This window comes from Ascaphus truei, chromosome 3, assembly GCF_040206685.1.
Source record: "Ascaphus truei isolate aAscTru1 chromosome 3, aAscTru1.hap1, whole genome shotgun sequence".
In the NCBI taxonomy this organism is placed as follows: Eukaryota; Metazoa; Chordata; class Amphibia; order Anura; family Ascaphidae; genus Ascaphus; species Ascaphus truei.
This window is the reverse complement of record NC_134485.1, coordinates 111,734,350-111,761,960: the sequence shown is the minus strand read 5'-3', so window position 1 is coordinate 111,761,960 and position 27,611 is coordinate 111,734,350. Positions and strand designations below refer to the sequence as shown.

The following is a 27,611-nucleotide window of genomic DNA, read 5'->3' as shown; positions in this document are numbered from 1 at the left end:
CCACAATCTGGGTTTGTAACGAATTATAACACGAGCACAAAACGCTTGCCAGCTTAGGTAGGAATTTAGAATTATACATTGCAATATGCTTAACATATAAAAATAAGGGGAAAAAAGGGGAGAATGTAGTAATTAATGCTGCTTTAAAGTAGATTTTATTTTTACCAATGTTTATCATTTATGCATGCTCGAAAAGCTAAGTGTTAGCCCTCTAAACCAGTGGTGCTCAAACTTCATCCTCAAGGGCTACCAACAGGTCAGATTAAGGATAATCTTGCTTCAGCACAGGATCAATCACGCAGTTGTTTTGATTGAGCCACATGTGCTGAAGTAGGGATCGCCATAAAACCTGGCCTGTTGGTAGCCCCTGATTATCGAGTTTGAGCACCAATGCCCTAAACAAAATACGGGTTGAAAGTGTCCACCAATAATAAATAATGCTATTCATTCAAACATGTTAGTTTTTGCTTGGTGGGATGGGTTTCCAAAGAAGTCATGCATTTTTTAAATGAGCCTCTATTCTTGCTTGGGGTCATTACAGAATAACTGTTCATTTTGCTTCTGCGTGTCACTGAAAACACAATCGTTCAAAATATTTCTATTGAGAGCTACTCAATTAGATCCTTTGTCCATGTAAATTGAGATATGAATGAATCTGGCAGAAGTGGCAAATGTGACTTTTGCAAAGCTTAACTTTTCTCCATTTAGGACAATGATCTGTTATTTTGTCAACTGACAGCAGGAAAGTGTGGCTTAATCCCCAAATCAACTCTAATTCGTTTACCAGCTGCCCAGTACCAAAAGGTTCTTCAAACAATTCTCTATTTCAGTGGTAGAAGTTGTCAACAGCAGAAGTTTCTCGTTAGAAGCACAGAACGGTGACCATTTGCCTTCTTTTTAAGTCTTTCTGTCACCATTCTCTATCTTGTCTTTTTATAAGAGAAGGTAGCATTGCAATGTATGACAATCACTGCGTCATGGTTTTCTTTAATATTAGCTACCATGTTTCTGACTATAATGATTTTTATGACAAGAAACAACTATTTCATGTCAGAAAAACATATGTATTGTAGAAAACAAAAAACAAAAAAAACAGGTCTACTTCAAAAAGAGGGGAGCATAATTTATTTTCTGAAGCACTGACCACATGCCTCTGATGCTCCAGTAACGTTCCGCTTCGTGTGCCCATTGGAACGCATCACTTTCCCACAATCGACACAGATGGACGGCAATAAGATAACCAGTAGCATCGTGTAAGATAGGGGTGCGCAAACTGGTGGGCGCGCCTCCCCGGGGGGTGCGGGGTTTACAGAGGCCCCGCGCGCTTCCTGAACGCAACGTGACGTCATGACCCCCAGAACGCTGGAGCCGAGGTAAGAGGGGGGGAACGCGGAGAGGGGGACAACCGTTAGGGGGGGCGCAGGGAAAAAAAAGATTGCACTCCCCTGGTGTAGGAGACTGTAATTTCCCTGCTACCAGTGACAGAGGCAGGACTTCTAAACGCAAACGACTCTCCATAGGGTCATGTAAAAAAGCAGGAATACATATATAGTGCATACGTGCTTAACACCAAAAACTCAAAAATAAAAACTGTCAAGTGCCCACTCACATGGTGGTATAAATTAGTCGGCATATACAGATAAATCTGAGCAGGAACTGGGTGTAGTTAGTGATTTTGACTGCATCTCCCCAGAATTAAAGAGAAGAAAAAACATACTGTAGCATAGATCAATTTAATAAAGGCACACAATAGAGCGGTGAGCTCTAACAACTCACATGCTCCAACGAATGAAAAGGCAATTTGACCCCTCTGGGTCCTGCAGCTGTGGCGTCCCGAACACTCCGTCAGAACCGGTCAACAACGGGTTAACCGACTTGTGCTTCTGTAGCTCCGTATCCCTGATCCTGGCCAAAGTTTGGTTGAGCAGGCAGTCGATGCACAGCAGGTTCCTCCGTCACACAGAGAATGGTAGCAGGCGTCCTCCACTGATCTTACCGGATTCTCCTATGAACTCAAAGGGAACTCAAAGCGCAGGTTTGCGGCGGCAAATTTAAACTTGCTCAGTGGCAACTTGCAGAGACGATAGCGAATACTACACAGCATGCAGCGGGAGCAGGAAAAATAAACTCGTTACACGTTTCATCAAGAGTACTGTGAGCTTCCTCCGAGGTGTATAGATACTCCAGGTGCATAAACCACATCACGGTGATAGGGACTGCACTTGCATAAATTCAGAAAAATCAAGCAACACATAAACATAACAAAAAATATACACTTTAATTATTGATAAAATTATAGGACGACAATCGAATCTATAAAAAACAGAAAAAAGTTAGATTATCCACAAATTACACATACACTTAATGGTGGTGGATTCTCACGTGGAAATCAGATCACAGACCGGACAAAAAATGACCAGTAAATCTAATAAAATTAGAGTAAAATAAAAACTGCTAAATACATTTAAAATTAAATAAAACCAATTGAAACACCTAAAAAATAATTTAAATAATTAAAGATTACTAAAATACATAAAAGCACAATACTATAAACGTATCTCATAGAGGAAAAAGAGGAAACAGAGGATGTTAAGTGAGGAAGGAGTTAAGGTCGATATCTATATTCAGTTTGTGAATGCAAAAAGTCTCCTGTTTGGAAATGTCTTTGATTTTGTTGCCCCTCTCCAATTTGGTTGGATCAGATCAATCCATTGGTCAAACCAAGTGGGTCACCTTGATGAAATTTCTTAAAGTGTAGGGGGACGCTGTGATTCTCTAGACCCAGCGTAAAATTCCTAATGTTCTCAAGATTCTCACCCTGAATGGGCAAATTGTCCTCCCCATATACTCTAATCCGCCGGGGCAGGTAATAAGATATACGACCGTGGTACTTTTACAGTTAATAAAATCCTTAATTTTAACATTTTCTTGAGACACTAACGCGTAGCTCACCACAAACGAAGCGCCACCGCGGTGCTGAGGCAGGGAATTGAGTAACGCTGACCCACAGCCACGCGGGTGCGCCTAGAATGTAGAGTAGTCGTTCAGGCCAGGTCAGGATTGGAGATGTGAGATTAGTGAGGTACTTGCCGGATTCAGGAGAGGAGAGTTGCGGATTGTCGAGGTGCGTAGCCAGGTTCAGGGATGGAGAGTAGCGGATCGTCGGGGTACGTAGCCAGGTTCAGGATAGGAGACAGGAGAATGGTCAACACAAGCCGCATCAGGAGTAGAGATAAGCGGAGTCCAAGTAACTTGCAGGGTTCAGGCAACAAAGGGTTAATCAAGCAGACAAGGCAAGGTATCAGGAACAGAATGCAGCAAGGCACGGCGTCACACTGACTATGCTCAGCAAAGGTAAGCTGCAAGTGAAGGATATATAAAGGAGGAGGCTCCAATAGCCAGCAAGGGTGGAACCAGGAAGTGGAACCTAATAGGCTGCTGGTGCACACAGGTGTGCCCTATGATGCAGCCTGACCAGGTAGGAGGTTGCTTGCAGCCCGCGCGTGTCACAGAGGTCAGAAGCAGGACTTAGAGCATGTGATACTCCCACGCCGGTTCTGCAAGACGTCAGAGCGGGGGCGGAGCCTGGAGCGCGCGTCACTGCCAGACTGGTACTGTTATCAACAGAGCGTGGGCGGGGCTTACCGCGTGCATCAGCGGGGAGGCTGGATGAGCACCCGCGTCGTACAACCAGGTGAGGGGCGGGGCCAGGGACCACAGATGCCGGAACAGACTGCGCAAGGTCCGCGCGCGTCACAGGACCAGAGGAATGCGCATCTTGTGTGTCTGTCACCGGAGGACCAGTGAGGCGAGGAGACGGTCCTTGGCCACCAGGATGGCGAATCCTCAGACACATTAGAAACAAAACAGTCACTCTTCTCGTGTCCAAATTTGCACACTTTACACTTTGTGCATTTAAAAAAACCTTTAGGTTTGTCACTAAGCCAATTAAATTTCGGTAAAAAAAAACTGGGAGCCATTTTGTCTTTTAGATATCGAACTTGTGTACACAATTCTTCCTAATACATCTGAACTGCCAGAACGGTATGTTCGACGTCCATTTTGTGTGATGGCAACTGTCCTTTAAGATATAGTTATTGCAATCAACTTGCTTGAAGAATGTTTTCGTTTTTATTTGGTTCTGATCAATGTACAAAAACAGATCTAGAAAATGAACACTAATATTACTACTAAAATACGTAAACTTTAAATTTATATTATTAGTGTTGATCTATAAAGTCTTGTAGCAGTTCAGCAGTGCCGTCCCAAATACAATATGCTTCCCACCACCCCATGAACAGATTGGCATAACTTGACGTGAACCTTGGCCGCACCTAGTGTCAGTTCTATTTACAGACCTTCAAAAGCAAAAAAATGATGTTCAAGGATATATCTGATACTGTCCAGAATGAAATCAATTTGTGGTGCTGGAAGATTACCCATATTTAGCAGAGTTTATTGAATGGCATTACACACTTGAGTGTGATCTATAGTGGTGTACGGTGATGTAACGTCAACTGTACACCATATATAGTTGGGTTTCCATTCTATATTTCCCAAAGTATTAATTACGTACTTGGGTTGAGTCTTTGAGGTAGGAAGGGAGCATTGAAACATATTCTTTCAGATATACTCTGATACGATTCAGGTATACTTCTTATAAGATATACTCTGATAAATTTGATGTGGACGAATCTATACTGGAAATGATTGGACGGCCTGGTGGTCTCTTCAGGCCCTTGTGAATTTTGAGGAGAAAATTGAAGAAAAAAAAAACAAATGGGGATCCTAGGAAATGTATTGTACAAAAAGAGGAACTTACTTTCATTGATAACCCTTATATTTTTACATCTTTGTAATAACATGTCTAAGTCGGACATAAATTGTTTGGTCGGGTCCGTATTTAGAATAGAATAAGTATTTCTGTCATTAAGTATCCGGAATGGCTCCTCCAAGTAATACTCCCTAATCATCACAACTGTCCCTCCTCCCTTGTCTGCTGCTTTTATAACTATGTTTTTATCTTTAAAACAAAAAAAATTATTTACTGCGCTTCTCAGTGTAAGGACGCTGCTGGTGAAAAGATTGGCCATACATATGCGAAAAAACAAAGTGAATTCCTGCGCTTCTCCCATTGACTAACAATAAATGGGGAAATAAATATACATAGTGAAACCTAAGTCTGTAAGACAAAGGAGACTTTTGGTTATATTCTTTGATCAAATAAAGACAAGCCTGCTAACCAATGTCAAGGTAAGTCTCAGTAGCAGGTCCCTATGCTAAATGCATACAAATGTTCTGTGAAATATACCCTGAAGGGGTTAATAAACTAAGCATAAGAGTATGTAACTTAGTGCAGTTAAAAACTGGTACAGTATATACCAGTGAAGATACTTGCATGTATGCAAGTAAAGTGGAAAGCGAATTTACAGGGACCATACCGGGAGATTATATACCTTGAAAAGGAGGGACTAACCTCCCACAAGCTGCTCAATACAGGCATACCCCGCATTAACGTACGCAATGGGACCGGAGCATGTATGTAAAGCGAAAATGTACTTAAAGTGAAGCATTCCTTTTTCCCACTTATCGATGCATGTACTGTACTGCAATCGTCATATACGTGCATAACTGATGTAAATAACGCATTTGTAACAGGCTCTATAGTCTCCCCGCTTGTGCACAGCTTCGGTAGAGGTAGGGAGCCGATATTGCTGTTCAGGACGTGCTGACAGGCGCATGCGCGAGCTGCCGTTTACCTATTGGGCAATATGTCCTTACTCGCGAGTGTACTTAAAGTGAATGTCCTTAAAGCGGGGTATGCCTGTAATCAGTTACAGGTGGATTGGCTAAATTACATAAATTTGCATTTTTTCTTCATACCAGTGACGGGACAACGGAGTGTGAGCGTGGCAGCTGCCTTGGGAATAGCATGATGGGGGTGGTGGGGGGATGGAAAGCACGCAGAAATTACCCCTGGCACCAAAGTTGCAGCGCCAGGTTGAATAACCTGTCAGTCAGCGATACAGCCAGATACAGTGCCCAGATCCTGCATCACTAGTGCTGGTCAGTGACAGGGATGAGGGAATGGTTGCAGTGCCGACTCACAGGTGGGTTAGCGCAGCACTGGTCAGTGAGGAGGGGGATAGGAGGGAGCAGAAAGCAGGCAGCAGAGGCTGGAGGTGGAAGTGAGGCGGAGAGATGCCCCTGCTCTCCATGTTGTTATGGGGTGGGAGGAGGAGTTATGCGTCAATATTTATAATGTGTGTTGTGCGTATAAAAAATTATAATACAAAAACTGCAGATTGGCTTTTTTGATACTGATCCGCTGAAATACGCATTACAAAGGAACCGGACGATCCGAGAAGGATCAAAATCGCCCATCTCGAATATGAGCTATTTCATCAGGTGGATCATCAAAAAATAATCCAGGTGCACGGCTCCACGAAAAGTTAACAATAAAAAGGACAATTATGGTCTGTGTCTGCACAAAATCTAAAAAACTTTTCTTACATTTGCAACAATTAATTTGTGTACGCTACTCTAGGGGTGCACCAACTGGGGGCACAAGATTTTTTTTGGGGGGGCGTGGCCGTTATAGAGGCCCCACGCTCTTCCCCAAGGCATTTAAATTAAATGATGGGGGACCACGCGAGGCCTCTGCAACTAAATTTACAAAGATTAAACTGGCTTCGGGACACGTCACCATTGCAACGTGACATCAAATGACGCCGCAGGTCACATGACGCCGCACTAGGGTAAGGGGGGGAGGGCACGAGCACTGGGCGAGAACAGGCACGGGGCGCAGCAACAAAAGTTTGCTCACCCCTGCTCTACTCCATTAGAGTAGGAACAGAATTTTGACTCCCATAAAATCTCTAAAAAAAAAAAAAAGAAGCAATGCTTCCCACTTTTATACATTTTAGTATCTTATGTGTCCTGTAACGACACACACCTCAACAAAACAAACTAATGCATACTGTATGTAACAAAAAAAAAAGTGAAAAATCCTCTTGATACATTGACTCACAGATACATTTAAAGCCGTAATCCTGGGTACAATTCATCAATTCTTAGGTAGATAAGTCAATCCGTGCTCATGCTTCCTAGAAGGGATCTTAAAGTAGATCAGCTCTCCCCTCTTGCTGCTGCTGTGATGTGGAGGCACCCCTCCTCCACTGGTAACTTCAGTAGGAAGACTCCAACGTCAGAAGATAGTAAAAAAAGAACACAGAAGCGCACCAAGGGTTAAGGGTACTGTATTATACAATGGATATAATAAAAATGTAAAAACTTACACATAATGTTAAAAATTTCCTTCTCCTTATACTGCTGGTGACCCCTTTATATATGGCTCTTCTCCGCGCTCAATCATTGATACAATCTCAGGCCTCACATTGACACATCCATCTGAAGCTGGTTCAGGAGCCAGTGATAACTCCGGGGAAGGGCACTTCCTGCCTGCCAGTATAAGGAGAAGGAAAGTCCTACAGATAACAGCACTGAGCTGGTTTTACCTGCTCGAGTGGGACGTAAAGTACACAGGCGATCGGAGGGCAGCTCCATACGGGTCCTGCGATACCCGCAACCCGGAACTAAGATCTGGGCCTTGCCGAGCTTGCCAGCCCCAGCGCGCGGGACTGAACTGTGAACATCCGGCAATACCTCCTGCGCCTATCCTCCTGGATCCACCATGCTTGTACTGGCCGCTACTGGACATTTTTAACATTATGTGTAAGTTTTTACATTTTATTATATCCATTGTATAATACAGTACCCTTAACCCTTGGTGCGCTTCTGTGTTCTTTTTTTCTCTTTTTTTTCATTTTTATCTTACCTGAATGAGGGGGTCCTGTCGAGAATTCCCCCGATGCTGAAGCCACATCATTAAAAAACAAATTCCAAATCTATCAAAACAACGATCTCCCTAGAAAAGTATCTACGCAACCACGGGGTCTTCAAACACTGGTGAAGCACCAGTTCAGTGAACGTCATTAAAACAAATGTTGATGTGCACGAAATAACACGCCATGTGATACGTCTGCTACTGCTGTAAGAAAAATACACAGTCCTACAACTCAATGCAAGCTTATCCACTGAACTCTAGACTTGGGAAGATCGTTTTTCTTGCGAATAAACTATCAAAGTTACCATTTATATTAAAACATTAATGACAACAGCTTAACTATTTGGGGTTGGAGATTAATATTGATTACTGTTCATTGTTAACTCTGAAAAAGAACAAACTCAGCCCAAGACATCTTATAACTTTGGAAGTGGGACCAATGGTTTAGAGATCGGGTGCATTATGATGTTTGTAAAGAGGGAAATCTAGTATTCTTGTTAGCTAATTGAAATCCTTGGGGATATTAGGCTCTTTTCTGACAGCTACTGCTAGGGATTCAATGCACAGTGCAAAAAAACAAACAGGAAAGTTGACATCCTTGTCTAGTGCCATCTCTAACTGAAATGGGATCGGAAAGAAAACCGGAGCATTTAATTTTAGCTAGTCCAATTCCATCAAATACTTTTTCAGTGTTGATGGATCATAGCATTGACAGAATATTTTGAATCTCATTTCTATACAGATGCTTAACTCCGTAGGTGCTGCCGGTTACTTCCTGGTTCTTAAATCTCCCACAGAACGTGGACTAACAGGAAACCGCACCAGAGGACATTGCAGCTTCCTATTGGCCTAAGTGCCGTGGGAGATTTAAACCTTTGTTTAACTGGGGGGACAGAACTGGGGGAGACTTCCGGGGACAGAACTGGGGGAGACTTCAAAGCAGGAAGGCCACCGGAACAGTGAAGTTGTAGCATAGGAGATCCAGAACAGGCGCTTCAGCAAGGGAGCGTCTTCCTGAAGCAGGGTGGGTACTGGAAATAATTAAGGCCTCTGGAAGCAGGGTATACTGCAGACAGACCACTGGAACAGTGAAGTTTTAGCGCAGGGGATCCAGCGCAGACACTTCAGCACAGGAAGGCCTAAGACAGGCCAAGCAGAGGTGCTTGTGACAAGCACAGGTTACAAAAGAAAGTCTTCAAGGAATTCAAGAATTATGGTCAGCCCCTTCCTGGTGAAAGGGCTGACCCTAAATAGCACGGACAGCCAATAGGGGCAGAGCTGTACAGAAGACAGCAAGAAGACAACTGGAGTGTGAGTTCAGAAACAGCTGATCCCAATTGCTCAGTTCAGGGAGAGATTTGCCTGAAACCTCTATATGTAAGGGCGAGTCCCAGCCAAACCCAGGACTGGAACCCTTACATATTCAGATTGAATTTTTACTGCCCAAACGAATGGCATTTTTGTAAGTGCGCATTCTATAGGGTTTTTACCTTTTATTATGTTATAAAGTAACATAATATTATTATGTATTATTTGTCATTTACTGTAACTATGCCCAGGACATACTTGAAAACGAGAGGTAACTCTCAATGTATTATTTCCTGGTAAAATATTTGATAAATAAAGTTCTTTGAGTTATACAAATCTGCACTATGGTGTGTATTTTTCTCTCTATCTTTCTCCTGAGATTACCCACGTCCACCATACAGACATACAACATTAACACGGATTGTGATTTGCGCATTTTAACTCATCAGTATGTGAGTACAACTTTAAGGATACTTCTGAGTTTCTACCTGCAAGAGTCCTTACATTATTACCCTATAATGTTTCCCATTTTTTTTTTATTCTCTCTTCTCTTATGTATGGTGTTGTCCCCCGCTCCCTTTTTCTTTGGAAAACACCACAGTACCAACAGCCAGATACTGAATAGACGATAGGAAAAATTAACTTATTAATGAATCTGATAGTTATGGTGTGGCAAACTACAGATCAGGTCTTCAGGATATCCCTGCTTCAGCACAGGTGGCTCAATCCATCGCTCAGTCAATGACTGAACAACCTGTGCTCAAGCAGGGATATCTTGAAAACCTGACCTGTTGGTGGCCCTTGATGACTGGAGTTGGCCATTCCGATGATAAGAAAAAAATCAGGTACCTCTATTCTACACTGCATTAGCTATTTGCCAAAGATGTGTCTTTCATCATGTACTGTAATGCATATCATCTCATATTACATTAACGCATAACTCACAGGAGGGGACAATATGCGTTATTGGGGCACAGTCTCACTTGGGACTAAAGTGGATTATAGGCAACAACCCTAAGCAATTACTGTGTTTGCTTGTGCCCACTCACCACCTCTTATTCTGCACGTCTACTCATTCTGTTCTGCTGTTGTCACACGGTCAGACATGACCTTGAGCTAAAAAAATACAAGCAGATAAAATAAGCTATTGTAGAACGTTGTTCTGATTATTAATGCTTAGAGAATTCTCCAGTTGCACAATTGCAAATTATATGCACTTAAGAGTGCCAATATTTTTCATTCCAGCTGCACCCAAAATACTAATTATTTATTTAAGTTATTTTTGGTATATAGAGCATTCATATGCCATAGGGGTAATGCTAGAAAGCCCATTACATAACAATCTGTTAAATTGTTCACTGATGTATCCTAGGAAATCGTTCTGACATGGAAACAACCAAATAAAGTTTCAATGACCTAGAAAGCTTGTTAATACTATCCTACTGAAGCAATAACACATTCAGGCTCGTTAATCCCTTTTTTATGTGAAGAGTGCACAATGCACTTCTCGGAAATAAGAGAAACAGAATAGTAAAAAAGATACAGTTCACAAAACGTAATTTTAAAATGTCACCATTTAAAAGGAGCATTTCTTCCAAGGAGCTTTTTTGGCTATGAAGCAGGAGGTTTCCTTGAGCTGAACGGCGAATTTCAGCTCCGGCGATTGCCTGGTTCCTGAGATACTTCCCGTTTTTTTTTTCTTCCCAAGGCTTGCTGACCAATGGGTTGAGATGGATTTTGTTGTGGCTTCCCATTGACCAGCATGCCGTGGGAGATTTAAACCTCCATTTTGTTTCCCCTGCAGGGGGAGTACCAGGATAACCTTCAAAAAGGTAAATACTTTGGGAACTATGGGGTTCAGCTCTGACGACCCCCTACTTACCCCATGTAGCATGGGGTATGGCACCCCATGACGTGGTAGCTACATCTTAATCTTCCTACTCGTTTTTTTAGATGTATGTAAACAAATACAATCTGCAATAATGATATAGCAGATATACCCTGCTCAAGCGAATGAAGAGGGACTAGTGTACCAAACAGTATGAGGAAGGGTGGTGCTCACAGGGAATAATAGTGAACTAAATAAGAGGAAAGACAGAATCCCTATATGTGGCACTGAGAGAGTACACCCTACTTAAAACTAAATATTTATTAAATCATCTTAAAATTGGAACTGTTTGGGATAACCATAATTGCAGGACAAAAGTTAATAAAATAATAAAAGACCGGAGAGGAGGGGTAGTACATAGGGTGTTTATATATAGACCCTATTGTCAGTCTATTTAACCCTTTAGCGATCTCTGGGTGTAGAAAAATGTCATGCAGGTAAGTGCAGTGGGATACAGCTGTATCACTAGTCCCTTGCAATCCGAAACCTTTAAAGGAGGCTGAATAGGGGGAACTACAGACTTACAGGGAGTAGGAGGAGGGATATATGAATCCTAGCTATATGGATAAATATGCTGGGTAGCTAACCTCCTACTAGATAAGCATACACACAAGTACTTTATTCAAATAAACTGACACTAAAGTCTGGGTGCTCTTGCTGCCCACGAATGCAGTCTATGAAGCACCCAGACGGTACAGCACCCAGGACATTTATCCATATAGCTAGGATTCATTTATCCCTGCCCCTACTCCCTGTAAGTCTGTAGTTCCCCCTATTCAGCCTCCTTTAAAGGTTTCAGATTGCAAGGGACTAGTGATACAGCTGTATCCCACTGCACTTACCTGCATGACATTTTTCTACACCCAGAGATCGCTATAGGGTTAAATAGACTGACAATAGGGTCTATATATAAACACCCTATGTACTACCCCTCCTCTCCGGTCTTTTATTATTTTATTAACTTTTGTCCTGCAATTATGGTTATCCCAAACAGTTCCAATTTTAAGATGATTTAATAAATATTTAGTTTTAAGTAGGGTGTACTCTCTCAGTGCCACATATAGGGATTCTGTCTTTCCTCTTATTTACTCGTTTTTTTAGGCGAGATCTCATTCTGCACCACGCGATCTGTGAGGAAGTAAAATGGAAGGAGTCCTCTTCCGTTAATCATCGATAACAGAGCGGTCACATGATCGTGGGTGCCAGAGGGGATGTGGTACAGCTTAACCCCGTTATAGCGCGGTCCTCGGGGGCTACCCGCGACCACCGCTTTTTTTTTTTAAGTGTTTTTTTTTTTTCTGGTGGTACCGCGTCCGCCGGAGGGGGAAAGCTGAGAACTCTCCCAGCGTTCCCAGACCCGGTGGGGCAGCGGCAACAGCACACAGCACTTACCCGGCATCTGGCAGCTCTTCTCCTTGTCTCTGCTTCCTGTTTCTGCCTTGCGAGAGCAAGCTCCCTTAAAGAGACAGTGTGTCTGTGTGTGTGTGTGTGTGTGTTTGTGTGTATTTGACTGTGTGAGACTGTGTGTGTGTGTGTCAGTCTGTCAGTGTGTTGTGTGTGTGCAGTGTGCTGTGAGTGTATGCAGTGTGCTGTGAGTGTGTGCTATGAGTGTATGCAGTGTGCTGTGCAGTGTGCTGTGAGTGTGTGCAGTGTGCTGTGTGTGTGCAGTGTGCTGTGTGTGTGTGCAGTGTGCTGTGAGTGTATGCAGTGTGCTGTGAGTGTATGCAGTGTGCTGTGAGTGTATGCAGTGTGCTGTGAGTGTATGCAGTGTGCTGTGAGTGTATGCAGTGTGCTGTGAGTGTATGCAGTGTGCTGTGAGTGTATGCAGTGTGCTGTGAGTGTATGCAGTGTGCTGAGAGTGTATGCAGTGTGCTGTGAATGTGCAGTGTGCATTGAGTATGTGCAGTGTGCATTGAGTATGTGCAGTGTGCATTGAGTATGTGCAGTGTGCTGTGCACTGAGTGTGTGCAGTGTGCTGTGAGTGTATGCAGTGTGCAGTGAGTGTGTGCGCAAAAAAAAACTTTAAAAAATAAAAAAAAAATTACATTCGGGGTCCACGCTCAAACCGCGTTATAAGCGGATCCGCGTTATAGCGGATCGCGCTATAACGGGGTTGAGCTGTACTTTGGTGTCACAGCCCCTCAGGTTCTCAAAGGGTTAAGAAGCCTTCTTTTATTCTTTCAATAGTGATTTTCACTCTGGAGATTGTCTTTTTTTTTATTGCTTGTAAATTGTCTTTTTTTTTTATTGTTTGTAACTGTGTATATTCTGAGACATTTACATTTTGTGTGTGTTTTTTAGCCCATTTTGTCACAATGGCCACCATATTCAGCTCCAGAGAGACAAGAGAAAGTCAACATACAAATTGTACATACTACAGTACAGCTTGGTTTTGCCATCACATTATCACTGTACAGCTGTCATTTTATCTTCCAGAATCCCTGCTTGTTTCATCTTCACCTTTTTCTGGTTCACACACACGTCATATAAATCAGACTGGAATTACAGCTTCTTCTGACATGTCTACCACAGGGATTTTCAGAGAAACCTTCTCTCACTCAGAAATTTTAAAGAACATTGGAGATAGGCCTCCAGGACGCCCTTTATTCACAGTGGGATTGCATCTTAAAGGATTTCATCTTAAAACTGAGCCAGTGTCACAGGTAAATTTTGGAATGTATTGGCAGGCTCTTCTGTACTACAGGAGTTTGTCAACGTACGGCACCCCTGCGAGCACGTGACCTGCATAGGGGACAAGGGTTAATACTCACGCTCGCAAGCGCTCCCGCTTTAGGTCCCTCAAATGGACAATATCTCCCATCAAGGACAAGGGTTAATACACAGCTGGCAAGCTGCCCCACTCTTCACCTTCGCAAAGGTCCCTCAAATTAGTTATACCTCCCCTAAATCCGTCCCAATATACCACCTGTCACGGAGAGCACACAAGTGCGCTCTGTGCCCAGGACATACTTGAAAACGAGAGGTAACTCTCAATGTATTACTTCCTGGTAAACCATTATGATAAATAAAAAAAAATAAAAAAATAATAAAAACTTGACTTAGATATGCAACGAGGGTTAATACACACGGCTAATCTCACCAATTCACCTGTGCAAGGTACCTCCAATGAGTTAATATTAACACCTTACTCAATTGCAATCACTGCCACCACCTGGGTTAACACCCGTGTACCATATGAACTTGATCCTATTAAGTTACTTTATTTTCATTTTGTCTACCCAACAGGATGCTTTCTTACTGTGGTTATAAAAACATGGAGTCAACATTGCATGGTTTCTTACCTGCCGTTTTTGTTAGTATACGTCGCCAGGTAACCATGATCTTCCCAGCTATGCACGGTTTCTGTCATTCCTTGCTCTTGAAAAATGGGTTGTAGAGCTTCAATAATGGCATTTCCGTCAGCTACAAAAAAATAACAAAAAGATCAAAATTCACATTTAAAAAAAAAACAAAAAACAGACCAAAAACATTATTAGAAAGTTATAGAAATGCATACATTTAATCATTGCAGTCCATTGTAAGTTGGGATACACTAGGATGAATCTTGGTGATTTACACAAGATATATATTATTATACGTGTGTATTCTTCCTGTGCTCAAGTATGGATGTAAAATACAAAGATAATTCAGAAGCTTCAGACAACTCAAAAAATGAAGTAGAGATGTATGCTCACTCCCCTGCCCCTTCCAGTGTCACTCTCTGCTACCCTCCCGTGTTCGCTCTCCCATCAATAGTCCCTATTTCCTCCCCAGTATACTCTAAGGCAGGGGCGCACACAAAATATTTTTTCCTGCTCCCTTTCCCCCGTGCCCGATCTCCTCCTTGGTGCCCCCTCCTTATCTCACGTGGCGTCGCGTTACCATGGCAACCGTGACATCACATGACCCCGCGGCATCATTTGACGACGTGTTGCCATGGTAAAGCGTCCTGGAGCCGGATGAACCTCGGTAAGTAGAGGTTGCAGAGGCCTTGCACGGCCCCCCGGCATTTAATTTAAATGCCTGGGGGGAGAAAGCGTGACCTCTGCAACTGCCCGTGGCCCCCCCCCAAAAAAATCTTGCGCTCCCCCTGGGGGTCACGCCCCCGTTTGTGCACCGCTGCTCTAAGGGCCCTAACTACCAAGTGGTTGTGTTATGGCTCCGTAAGGTGTCTTATGACTTAACACTGCATTATTCCACTTCTCAAACGCCAACTCCTCAAATTAACAAGCAGCCATCCAACACACACAACCTTCTCATCCCCCTTGTGTTTTCACTTACCCTTCCTTACAGATTGTCAGCTCTTTGGGGCAGGACCCTCCTCAACTACTGTAACAATGACTAGGTTTGTTATTTTATTGTTTTGGAATCCTCCAACGCTATTGTACAGCGCTACGGAATACGTTGACGCGTTATAAAAAATTTTTTATGAATAATAATAATGTCCTAAAGCCCTATCCAACATGCTGCAAAGTCCTTTCCTTGCGTCCTTTCCTTGCGTCCAGCCGATTTCAAACAAACGAGACAAAAAGCTTCTCAAGAACTGGGGTGAAGAACTGCACAAAATACTAACTAAAGGCCCAAGTCATAAATATTTCAAATCACTTTCCTAGCGTTACATCTGCTAGCAAAAAACAGCTTCTCTGATACATAGAACACAGTATCCGAAATTGTAGCTTCATTAATGTAATGGAAAATTTATCACATTGGTATGGTTTTTTTCTGACTATCAGAAAACAAACTGTTTGTCAGGCGCCTTCCAGTGTTAAAGGAGCAATCCAAGGGACAATTGTGTTTTTTTTTTAAACATAGGTAGGAAGCAGAGTGTCTCCGGCGCTTAACCCCATTCATTTCAGCTCCGGGAACCCTCTGCTTCCAGAGATACAGATCTCCAAAAGGGAATGCCGGTAGCAGCTCCGGCAAGGCTGGCTGGGGTTTAACGTTTAAAGCTCCTACGTCACAGTAGGAAGCCGAACCCGATGACGCCATGGCTTCCTATTGGCTGAGCTTTGAAACGTCACCATTACGTGAACCCTGCAAGCCGACCAGAACAGCCACCGGCACCCCTTACGGAGGTTTACCCTTTTATATGTCACTCGAGTGGAAGAGTTAGGACACAGAGAGAGAAAGAGAGAGTAAATAGACATACTGGTAGACATGAAAAATATGATTTAAATTGTTTATTTGCATATTTCCTATGTATCTCCTTCTGTCTGGAATCTTGAGGATTTCTGGCTGTCACTTTCTTGCCAATGTTGTATCAAATTGGGCGAATAGAGCATGCAAATTTTATGTTAAGCCATGTAATGTTTCTGCATAGATAATGCCGTATGAATACACACGCAATGCCGCCGCCGACCACTTCGCCGCCAGCCACTGAGGTAAGTAAAACCCCTAAACTAAAAACCCCTACCCTAAAATAGTCCTATCCTAAACCCTTACCCTAAAACCCCTACCCTATCCACTAAAACCCTTATATTAATCCCGCTGCCCTAAAACCCCGATTAACAACCTTCCTCAACTGCTAAAACCATTAAATGAACCCCTTCACTAACCACTAAAATCCTTAAATGAACCCCCTACCTCAACTGCTAAAACCCTTAAATTAGCCCCCTAACCTAAAAAATAATAAAACTTGCCTTCAAAGCAGCCGGCGGAGTTTTGCAGGGGCGCGTCGGCGGCTTTGTCTGCGATGAAGTGGCGGTGGCAATTTGATCGTGGCAAAACAGCCCTAACCAAATGTCCCATTCCGTCCATTTTTGATGTCTGACCTTCAAATATTTGTGTAACTTATCCAGAAAATATCTTTTGGCGGCTTTTTACCCCTACACCCAAGATCCGACTCCAGAAACCTGCTTACAATTCCAAGAATGAAAAAAATCGTTGCTCTTCCTTCTGTAGCCGGTCACCGCATTGCTCAAACAAACCAGAGAGTGTGGTGAAGAACACCACCTGTGTAAGATCATTCATGACTTTGTCCGTTTCATTAACAGGGCCATATTGAAATAGAGGAGAGAAATGTACAGTACTAGGCACACCATGTTGGATGGGTATAAGACCAGTAGTGAAGGTTTATATGGTAGGCTCGATCACCCCACTTTGTCAAGTTTAGAAGCACTAACTTTCACACAGAAACCATGCTTTGTTTCACACAGTGACTTTTCACTAAGCATGAAGGCATTCTAACTAGAATTCTAATAGTAATTATGGGTTTCTTTATAGCCTTAATACAGTAGCCTACTCATCGCTGTAGAGTTCATCACTGTAAGGCCCCGGGGAACACCTCTCCCAAAGAGGGTTCCCCCCGCGACACCACTTACCCGGCGCACTCCGGCTCCACTGGCTCACCGCCGCGAGCGGGACCCTCCTTCCTTCTCCCTGGTCCCCGCGGCTGCTAGGGGAAGCGCGCATGCGCGCGCACACGGACTTTTACGTCCTCCCGCAGGAGCTCCCGCCCCCAGCTCGGGCCGCGCGTACCTCTCCCGCGCGGTGCACACGCCTGATGCGCGTGCACCGCCCACAAGCCTCGTGTCAAGCTATCAGCTGTGGCAATCTTCCCTCACCTATCCCTGCCTCCCATGGGGCCGCTCCTCCATCCCTCCCCCTCGTCCCATTGGGTTCTCTACTCATTTATACCCTGCTCAGCCATTCCTTCTTTGGCTGAGCATAGCTTCGTGTGACCTGCGTTACCCACGGTCGTGCCTGCCTTAGTACCTTGTCTCTGTGTCTTCTAGTGATCTCCCGTGTACCGAACCGGCTTGACTGCGGACCTACTCTGGACTTCGACCTCTGGCTTGCCCTCTGACCTCCTGAACTCTCCTATCCTCCACCTCGGCTTACGGATTCCTACCTACCTCCCGACTCCAACCCCAAGGCTCTCGGCACCGACGATTCTACTGGAACTGCCCAAGTATCCGGCGAGTATCTGAACTAACACCTTATCTCCCGTGCAGTTCCGGACGCCTACTATCCACCTTCCAGGCGTGCCCCCGCAGCTGTGGGTGCAAGTATTACCCTTTTCACCTCAGTTCCGGGGCCCCTCCTTGTCCGTGGTGAGCGCAGCGTGACAATCACTCCCTTAGCACACCGATGAGGGGTGGGATGCCCCAGGGCACAAGGCCCCAATGTCAGGCAGTGTGGTTCTGCTGGTACAAGTGTTCCTGTGGCCCGCTGGTAGGAATGTTTCTGTGACATCAGTCAGCATGACCATGCTGGTTAGGGGTATTCTTGTGACTTCAGGTGAATGTCCATGTCTGGAGGGGGCCACAGAAAAAAGGGAAGTGGGCAACCAAGAGGCAAGTACACCTGCAAAATATATTGAATGTGGATGCCTGCAAATTGCATCACTTTTTTATTGCTATTTTGCACTTCGTTCATTTAATGCACCTTTGCTCCAGCTTGTGATTTGGAGAGTTAAAATGGATGAGTCAGGGTGGGAATTACATGCCACACAGATTATGTGACGCGTCTTTTGGAGCAACAAGCTTGTTCCATATAACACACCCCCCTGGAGTACAAAATGGTGCCGCACATCACGACAAGTTTTCCTGTGCGTTGATGCACGGATTAGAAGCCCTCCACAAGAAAAAGGTGGTGACATGACTGAGGGAAATCTGGCTCTCGGCAATTGTATTTGTATCTTTAATGTGAAGGGATAGGTGGGTGGCGGTAGCCGAAAGGTTGGTACAAGGCAGTGACCGTTCCTGGCGGACTCCATGTTAATATATGTTAAGAAAAAGTAGCAATGTGAATATAAAAAGGTAAGTGCTGTATTACAAACTCCCTTTGTTGTGTTAAGATATAGGGGAGGGGGGGGGGAATATGTGAACACGATGAGATTGGCTGTTTTATGTAATGTTATTTGTTGTGTCTCTCCTATTATACTGGGTTATATTTACCAAGCGGTGCACTGCTGCAAGACACTTACTGGTACCTTTCAGCCCTGTAACAGTGGATTCAGGTCACTGTTGTATATGCAGTCACTCACGAAGGCAGAGCAGCCCTTCAGAGGAACCTTTATTGCAGCACAAACATGTCTACAGAAACCAAAAGCTCCGGTCAAAATAACGCGGCTTGTGCTACTTTCCACGTCACCGCCTAAATGCTCTGTTTCAGGCCTACTCACTTCAGTGGCTTCCAGCCTTCTCTAGATCTATAATCAGTCCAGCAGTGCTTCCCCATGCAGTCTCTGTCCAGGTTTGAGCAACCTGAACTCTGCCTTTTTTTACCAGTGTGGCTAACCAGGACTCACTCTACCTGTGCTGCGCTTCCCACAGCCCCGCACCACACCAGTTATACCACTCACTGCCACAAGCCCACTCAAATTGGAGGATATTATAGGAGTAGCACTGCTCAATAAATGTGTTAATACATCTATAACATCAACATTGCTCGGTTCATTATATACAGTATAGAAGTGTGATAGATAGAATAGATAGATATTACACACACACACACACACACACACACACACACACACACAGAACAAAAAAACAGAAGTTCATTCCTCATTTTGTATTCCCATTCAATACATTGAATAGGTTGGAGTAACCTTAAAAATTCACACTCACAAACATTCGTGATAAAATCGCAGTGTGGAAAAACCTGACAACAGATGGGACTAGCTGCTGGGCTGTGATGCAGATCATCAGATGAAAAGCTGAAAAGCAATGGAGAAAATGCTGCATCTTTCACGTGAACCAAGTGTGGGAACACAGGCAAAGAGGTGCTTGACATCAAACTGTCAACACTGAACCAACAACAAAATATCATCCAAAATGATAATTCTATGCCAACATTTGTTCCCTGTAAATGTTTTGGCTGCTTCTCACCGGGGAGGGGGGGAAGAGACAAAAGATAGAATTGGATTTCTCATCATTAGTTTCCCAGATAGTGTAACTAAAATTAGGGTTCCACAGAAACCCAACGGAACAAGCTTTTTACATGGTTAAGAACTGAAGAAATAAAACGCCATACTCTACCAACTCTGTAATTACAAGGGGTCTACAATTCTGGAGTATAAACGGAGGGCTTGAAGATTAAAAGACAAAAAAAAAAACACAACAAGGAGTGTTTTTAAAACAAATTGGAGCAAAGTTTACCCAAAGGCGGAGATTCATGTAGGTGTGATAGCTCTTTCATGCAACAGCCATTGACTATCGCAGTTCTCATTTTTATGAATCGCTCCCAGAGTACTTCATTTCCATCCTGCCTCTCTTAGCAGCGCTATGTCAGGGTTCAAAGTGGTGTATCAGCATGTGATCTCGGGCGGAATGGGACATTTGGCCGCTGCCATTTCGCCCTTAATGCAAGAGATTAGTATCGGCATTAGGGGTTAACTTTAGAGATGTAGGGAAAGGTGGTTAGGGTGATGAGTTAAGGTGAAGCTTTTATGGGTAAAGGGTTAAGGGTTTTAGGGTACAGATTAGCGTTAACCGCTTGAGCTAACGGATCAGGTGGTTATCTTGACAACAAAACAACCGGCGGTTAAAAAGCGTCGTAGTGCCTACGGCGAAATATCCAAGATCCACCTCGGGAGTGTCAATAAAATTCATGACATGGTGCACAAGTAATAATGGCACATATGAAAGTCTGCTGGTCTGTACATCCCTTTAGTAATACCACAAATCTCCGCCAGGTCCCAGGTGGTGTGCTACAAGAGGAGTAATCAGTGCGCAACCATAAACAGTGCTGTGAAGGGTGTGAAAGTGCACTAAAATAATATTAGTGATAACAAATATACAAAATTATACGTGAACTGGTGAAAGAGCGTCTGCAGCTGAATGAGGGGTGGCTCAACACCACCAGGAGCCAAAACAGAGAAACAAAAAGAAAACACCGCACAACGCTCACAGTGAAGTAAATCAAGGATAAAAATGTATTAAATATCCAAGGATAGATAATGTGCGTACATCAGGGAAATAGTAAAACAGCATTTCATGGTACAAGTTACCCATACACCACAGCAAAGGATGAGAAATGAATCTCTTGATGGTGCTTCTAAGTCCAGGATTGTGCAATGTTGGCCATAATGCCTAGGAGACCGGGGTATGTTAATTGAATAATAAATGTGTGGATGTGTGACAGGGTATATGGCTCACCATATGAAGCCCAACATGGACAGAACAAAAGTTACCACTCTTAGAAGCGAAACCACATGGAAGCCCTTATATAAAGAGACTCCCAGTGCAATCACTATGTGGATAGAAAATATCCTGTATCATAGGCTGGAGCCCTGCACATACCCTATAGTCACAATAACCATAAACATAGTAGGTCACTCACATATTAACCCCTTCTGCTCCATGACAGCGTGCATCCGTTCCGTTTTGTAGATAGAGTATGTGTAGAAAGATGGTGGAGCACTGCAAAGAAATAGGGCTGGAGGCAGATCCGTGAAAAATAAAAATGCTTTAATCCAAATGCATGGTAGCAACAGCTACATTAAAAGGGTCCTATTTCTTTGCAGTGCTCCACCATCTTTCTACACATACCCATACACCACACCTGATCTGGACAATCACGGTAATCAGTCATCAGGCTCCACAGGTCACCACAGTGATGAAGCTGGTCCACAGGCGGGGTGCGGTGAGGGCAGCAATCAAGTACCAAATATCAAAGTCCCCCAGAGGCAATTCTCAGTCCATCTCTACCACGGCAAACTGACTCCACGTGTAGCTCTGGGGCTTCCGTCGGCGCTCGAGTGACGTCACTAAGGGGCGTCACGCCGAAATTGACGGATCCGCAAGGGGGAGCAGGGTGGAATGATAGGAGCTTGGGGGACTAGATGTAAACTCAGTATCTTGAATAAAAAGCTAATTCCAACATGTTTCAAGGCTTTAAATGCCTCTTCATCAGGGAATCAGCGTTGTGCGCTGTTTTCTGTTTCCCAGGTGGTGTGCACTTGGCTAACGATCTGCATTAAATGTTGGGGGGGGGAATTCCCAGTTGACACAGTCACATGCATAAAATGGTGCAATGTGTTAAAACAACATTTTGTTTGCATTCACATCTTTCCATGTTTATAAAGTCATCAACGAACACTTTGCTGCCAGAGAGGCCTGCAACGCATGGCAGAACTATATTTTGCAGGCTCAACTGGCTGCAAAGGGGTTAAATTACATCGTAAAATGAATTGAAATCGTTAGAAGGGCCATGCTGGTCCGAGGCCACCCATTAACCACCCGGTATGTCTGTCGTGAGTCCTAATTTTTATTTGAAGTTGAGAGGTTTGTAAAATTGTATACCATGAATATAAAGAGACTACATGTATTAAGATTCTGCAAATTAGGAGTGCTGTGACCCTGTACACGTCGACTATAATGTCGAAGCTGCAGAGGTGGTGAGTGAGCACCCAAGATATTGGACTGATTTTTAAACAGTGAGGGCTGTTTCCATTTTCTTTGTTTTTTACAAAGTTGATTGCATTGCCATGTAAATATATCACAAATTCTACATTGGTCTGTGCTGGCAGACACGGATCATCAGCCAGCTAAAACATCAGGGAGTCGATGTAGGAATTAGATACAGGAGGGCAGTGGCATCCAAAATAGCTTTGTTCCTGAAATAATTAAAGTAATACTTACTGTAGCTTAGTACGGAGAATCAGAGACCACAATAATACTACTACCTGGAGATCACTGGTTATAGCTACAGATCTATAGCTCTATTCCAAACTGCTCTTTTGGGAAACAAAATGCTGCCAGCAACATTATGCTGATAAGCCAATAAATGAAGGGGAGCATTATCACAGTGCTCTGTGCTCTCCACAATGTCTGGCTGCAGTGGTCAACACCCTTTTTTGTCCTGGTATTGGGTTTCCATGTATTAAGCCTGGTGGCACTTTACCACCTCAACTGGCCCGATGGTCGAAACATAGAACTGATCAGATTGATCACTCTGAAGAGTGTTCATGTCATCAGTAAGTGCCGGAGGGTGCGTGGCCACGGAGGTCTTTATGCTTCATGGGAGCCTCTCTTTAGCCTATATCAGGGGTCTCCAAACTCAGTCCCCAAGAGCCGCCAACAGGCCAGCTTTTATGGATATCCCTGTTTCAACACAGGTGGCTCAATCAGATTGAGCCACCTGTGTTGAAACAGGGATATCCATAAAAGCTGGCCTATTGGCGGCTCTTGAGGACTGAGTTTGAAGACCCGTGGCCTATATTCATATATTGTGATGGCACTGAGTTCAATTACAGGTCAATTAAGTAGAATCCAGTCAACTGTCTGTACCTCCCCAAGGTGGTTAGTGAGGGTGCAACTGTCAAGAATACAGAGAAGCCATATGAAACTGATGACACCAATACATATGTGTACTGTAAATGGATGAGAGGAGCCCTAGTAAAAAGGGGGAATAAATAAAGGGTGTTATTTGTACTATAAAAGTTCCTGGCGCCCATAATTTCAATGTTTGCTACCTCATCGCCCAGCGGCACAAAGCCTGCACTCCGAGTAAGGTAAAGCCTATTGAGTAGCCCATAATAGGAGACACTGATGTAAACTATATACGAGCCGGGCAGTGAGGGTTACACACCCATACCCTTATAATAGATAAATCAGGTAACTCATATTGACCTTCAACAAATCTCAACCCGGCATGCACAGGCAAAAAAGGCAATACACTGCTGCAGAGAGGCACAACATGAAAATTCCTCTATTTGCCTTCATAGATTTTCCCTATAAAACTACCAGTAGAAAAACAATAATGCGGTTGTGTACAATAGTGCACGAATCATCATTTCCTAAATATCCAAGACCACCTATTTTTCACACCGGTTATGGCGCACCCTTTCTCTTGACTGTATTCTTGAAAAGCCTCCAGCCAAATAGTAAATCTTCCTCCAGCAAAAATGTTAAGACCAGGTGGCATAATTAGGGGAGGAATGTGTGTTTCATAAGCACTAGAAAATAAACATTCATTTAGCTGGGTGTCCTTGTTCTGTCACCAAATTAAAGCAGCGGTTCTAATATAAAATGCAATTCGAACACAACCATTAAGCGTATATCTGCCATTATTTCAGTTCTTGACGCAGAGCCTCATCTGTTTCAAACTCCGTCTCTTGACGATTTTGCCTGCGACAAGCTTTTTAATGCTTTCCACAGCAGGTTTTATGACATGGCTCTTTCGAGATGCTTGAAGACTTCTTGCAGGCTTCTGACCTCATTTAAAATGCTTGCATTCTCAGGCCTTGAAAATACCAAGGTTAAGGCCTCTGTGATTAACCCCTCTGCCAGCCTCTCCAACCAACAGGTTATGATTAAAGATCTGCAAAACTATTCCAGTTTGACAAACAAGTGTGCATCCTTTTTTTAAATAAATTTGTGAATTTGGAAATGACTTGAGCAAAGGCTATTTGTTGATTTGCAAATGTAAAAATGTGTGCTTTTCTATTTTTTTTTTACATGATTATTGAAATCGGAAAAAAACATTGGAGTGTATTTGTCAAACATTTGGGTGCAAGGTGCTCATAAACCAAGATATTTACAGTTGATTTGATTTTTTGCCAATTCATCTTTGTAAGTTTACCTAATTCGCCAAACATATGTCATGTCAAGGCACTCTAAGTACAGTACAGAGGTCTCGTGGCCTATATCAGGGGTGCGCAAACTGGGGGAGCGCAGCGGTTAGAGGTCCCGCACTCTCCCCCAAGGCATTTAAGTTAAATGCTGGAGGATCGCACGAGGCCTCTGTAACAAACTTGCCTTGCCTTCTAGTGACACATCGTCATGGTAACCCGGCGTCAAATGACACCGCGGGGGTCACGTGACATCACATTGCCATGACGCCAGAGCCGGAGGGGAGAGCAGGCAAGGGTGCAAAGGGGGAAAAGTTTGCGCACCTCCGACCTATATGACTGAAGGGAGCGGGAGAGGTGGCACCTTTCCCATCTAGCCCGATGGCCAGAACCAGGAACTGATCGCATGGTCAGGAAGTGCTGGAGGGTCTGTGGCCACGGAGGTGGCATGATCCTCTGGCACTGAAGGGGTTAAGACATGAGTTGTTATGCTTCATAGGAGTCTCTCTCTTTGTCCCCCATGCAATATGTTGTGATGGCACTTCCCAGTGCTCGAGTAGAGTTCAGCTCCATTCGAACGAATAGGATGAAAATAGTCTCCCACACAGAGCTGCTTCTCTGCATTTTGAATAAGGGACATTTAGAGCAGCGGTGCGCAAAGTGGGGGGCGCGACCCCCAGGGGGGGCGGGAGATTGTGCTCGGGGGGCGCAGGCAGTTGCAGAGGCCCCGCGCTCTTCCTCCAGGCATTTAAATTAAATGCCGGGGGATCGCGTGAGGCCCCTGCAACTGTTTACTTACCGGGATTCAGCCGTCTGTGTTGCGTCACCATGGCAACGCGGCGTCAATAGACGCCGCGGCACCATGTGACCTGACGTCACACGCCCACGCAGCGTCATCTGACGCGAATGCAAGTAGGCAGGGGGGCGCGAGAGCCGGGGGCAGAGTGACAGGGGGGCGCAGCACCAAAAGTTTGCGCTCCCCTGATTTAGAGGAATGAGAAAGAAAGCAATAAGTGATGACAAATTGAATGCATGGGGTTTTTTTTCTCCCATTTCTGGGGAGTTTTTTTTTTCTACAGCAACCACTGGAATTTTTGTATTTTGAATGTGGCTTTTAAGCTGCTCTCTTTTTACAGGATAGGAGACTAGTGTCTGCGGGGATGAACACGTTATTTTCCGCTCGAGACACAAACTCACCCCCCTCTCCCCCCCATTCCAGAGTTAGTGACAAGTGAAGGTGCTGGCGTTTAGCCCCATCCCGGGAAAATTATGGTGTTACGAGTGCCCGTGTGGGACAGGAGATTTAAAACCAGGGAGTAACGCTGGTACCTTTACCGGTAAGAATCTTAGACTAAAAATAGCACTATTCACCTCCAGGTTCCTATCCTGTATATTAAAAAAAATGAAGAGCAGGAGGTCTTGCAGCTGTAAGAAGCCCCCATTACAATTTTCATAAATAAGATATCACAATGCAACAAACAAAAAACACAAACCCTTGTCAAGTGAAACTTGTCTAGATTAGGTGATATGACCAAAGTCACTAGGATTGAGCTACTGTAGACTTACCCATAATACCACCTTCTAACAGACACAGACACACACACACAACTGGACCAAAATGAGAGTAGCCCAATGCTATGGACCACAACAACAATCCCTGAAGACCACCAGTGATGCCCAACCCAGTTTGAGAATATGTACTCTATGGAGAATTTATAGTCACCTTCAGGTTCTCCATAAAGAGCAATTTAAGAGCAGAACACGTGTTGCACCTCATTATTAGCTATCTGCAATAGATTATGATAGAAGATCTTTTCCAAAAGACCAACTCGACTCTGTTATCATGAAATTTTATTCCAACCATGGTGCACGGGGAACCAAAATGCATGGAACTTGGAGTCAGACAGGACAAAAATCACACTATGATATTGGATCAGGGTTGCTATACCGGAAGCTGCAATGGTCTTTGTAAATGTGGCGTGCTACGGAGGAAAAGTGAACATGTAATGTTCAAATTAAAAGATTTTTTTCCAGCTTTTGCAAAGAAAACAGATAAGGAACTAGCAAAAGTTACTTCAGGGATCAGTTTTAACTCCTTTTTTTTTTATTCCAAAGTTTTTTATTGGAAACATCTAGGTACAGTTACAGATTACACAGTGTCATGGGCACATGACTGGTTATTTCAAGATGCTTACCAATGTAGGTTTTTTTTTGTTTAGAATGTAGAGAAGGATAGAGAGAGGAGAGGGGGGCAGAAAGAGACAGACAGACCAAGGGGGGTGAGGATGGGAGCGTAAGCCGCTTCCTCCAAGTTCTCCGACTTCATGGTTCAACGACAGCTGCCTGACCTAGACCCTTGCCTGACCAGGGTCCTGTGTCATGAACCATAGGTCCCAGGTTTTCCAAAACTGAGGCATTCTCTTATGGAGCATGGCTGTGAGCTTCTCCATTGTCATGACAGCGTTTATTCTCCTGACCACTGTGCTTCTGGCGGGAGCGTTGACCTGTTTCCATGCCGCTGCTATGGAGCATCTAGCAGCCATCAGGATAGAGGAAACCAGCCTAGAGATCGGAGCGGGAAGGATCTCCCAATGGGGGTCCATGGGAAACAGAATCCCCGTGGTCTCACGGAGAATCGCCTGGATCATGGACCAGAATTTCTGGATCTCTGTACATGACCACCAAATGTGGGTCATGTCCCCCTTTTGCCCACATCCCCTCCAACACAGGTCTGGTGTGTTGGGGGAAATCTGGTTCAGCCTAGTCGGGGTCAGGTACCACTGGAATAGGATTTTATATATATTTTCTTGTGTTATTGCGCAAATTGAGGTTTTAGCTGCTGATTCCCAGATATCCTCCCACTAGCTCACATCAATTGCCAGATTGAGGTCCGCTGACCATTTTAACATATATTGGTGGTTCGGAGGGACAGATGACGACTCCATCCCCCTATAGATCTCTGAGATCAGTCCCTTCTGGTAGGTGCCTTTGATACATAGGGATTCAAATTTTGTTAGGTTGGGGAAATTGGAATTTTGGGAGATTGACAGAAG

The 27,611-nt window shown here is 44.0% G+C and overlaps 1 protein-coding gene across 3 annotated transcripts in view; it reads right to left on the bottom strand.

Moving 5' to 3' along the window:
- Positions 1-27,611, bottom strand: part of SMS (spermine synthase) — a 154,381-nt gene that overhangs the window by 119,814 nt on the left and 6,956 nt on the right. For all 3 annotated transcript variants that reach the window (XR_012799803.1, XM_075589360.1, XM_075589361.1), the window contains exon 2: positions 14,345-14,465. Coding sequence is in view for 2 of the 3 variants with exons in the window: in XM_075589360.1 (XP_075445475.1) it covers positions 14,345-14,465 (121 nt within the window). In the remaining variant the exon portion in view is untranslated. The remainder of the gene's footprint in view (positions 1-14,344; positions 14,466-27,611) is intronic.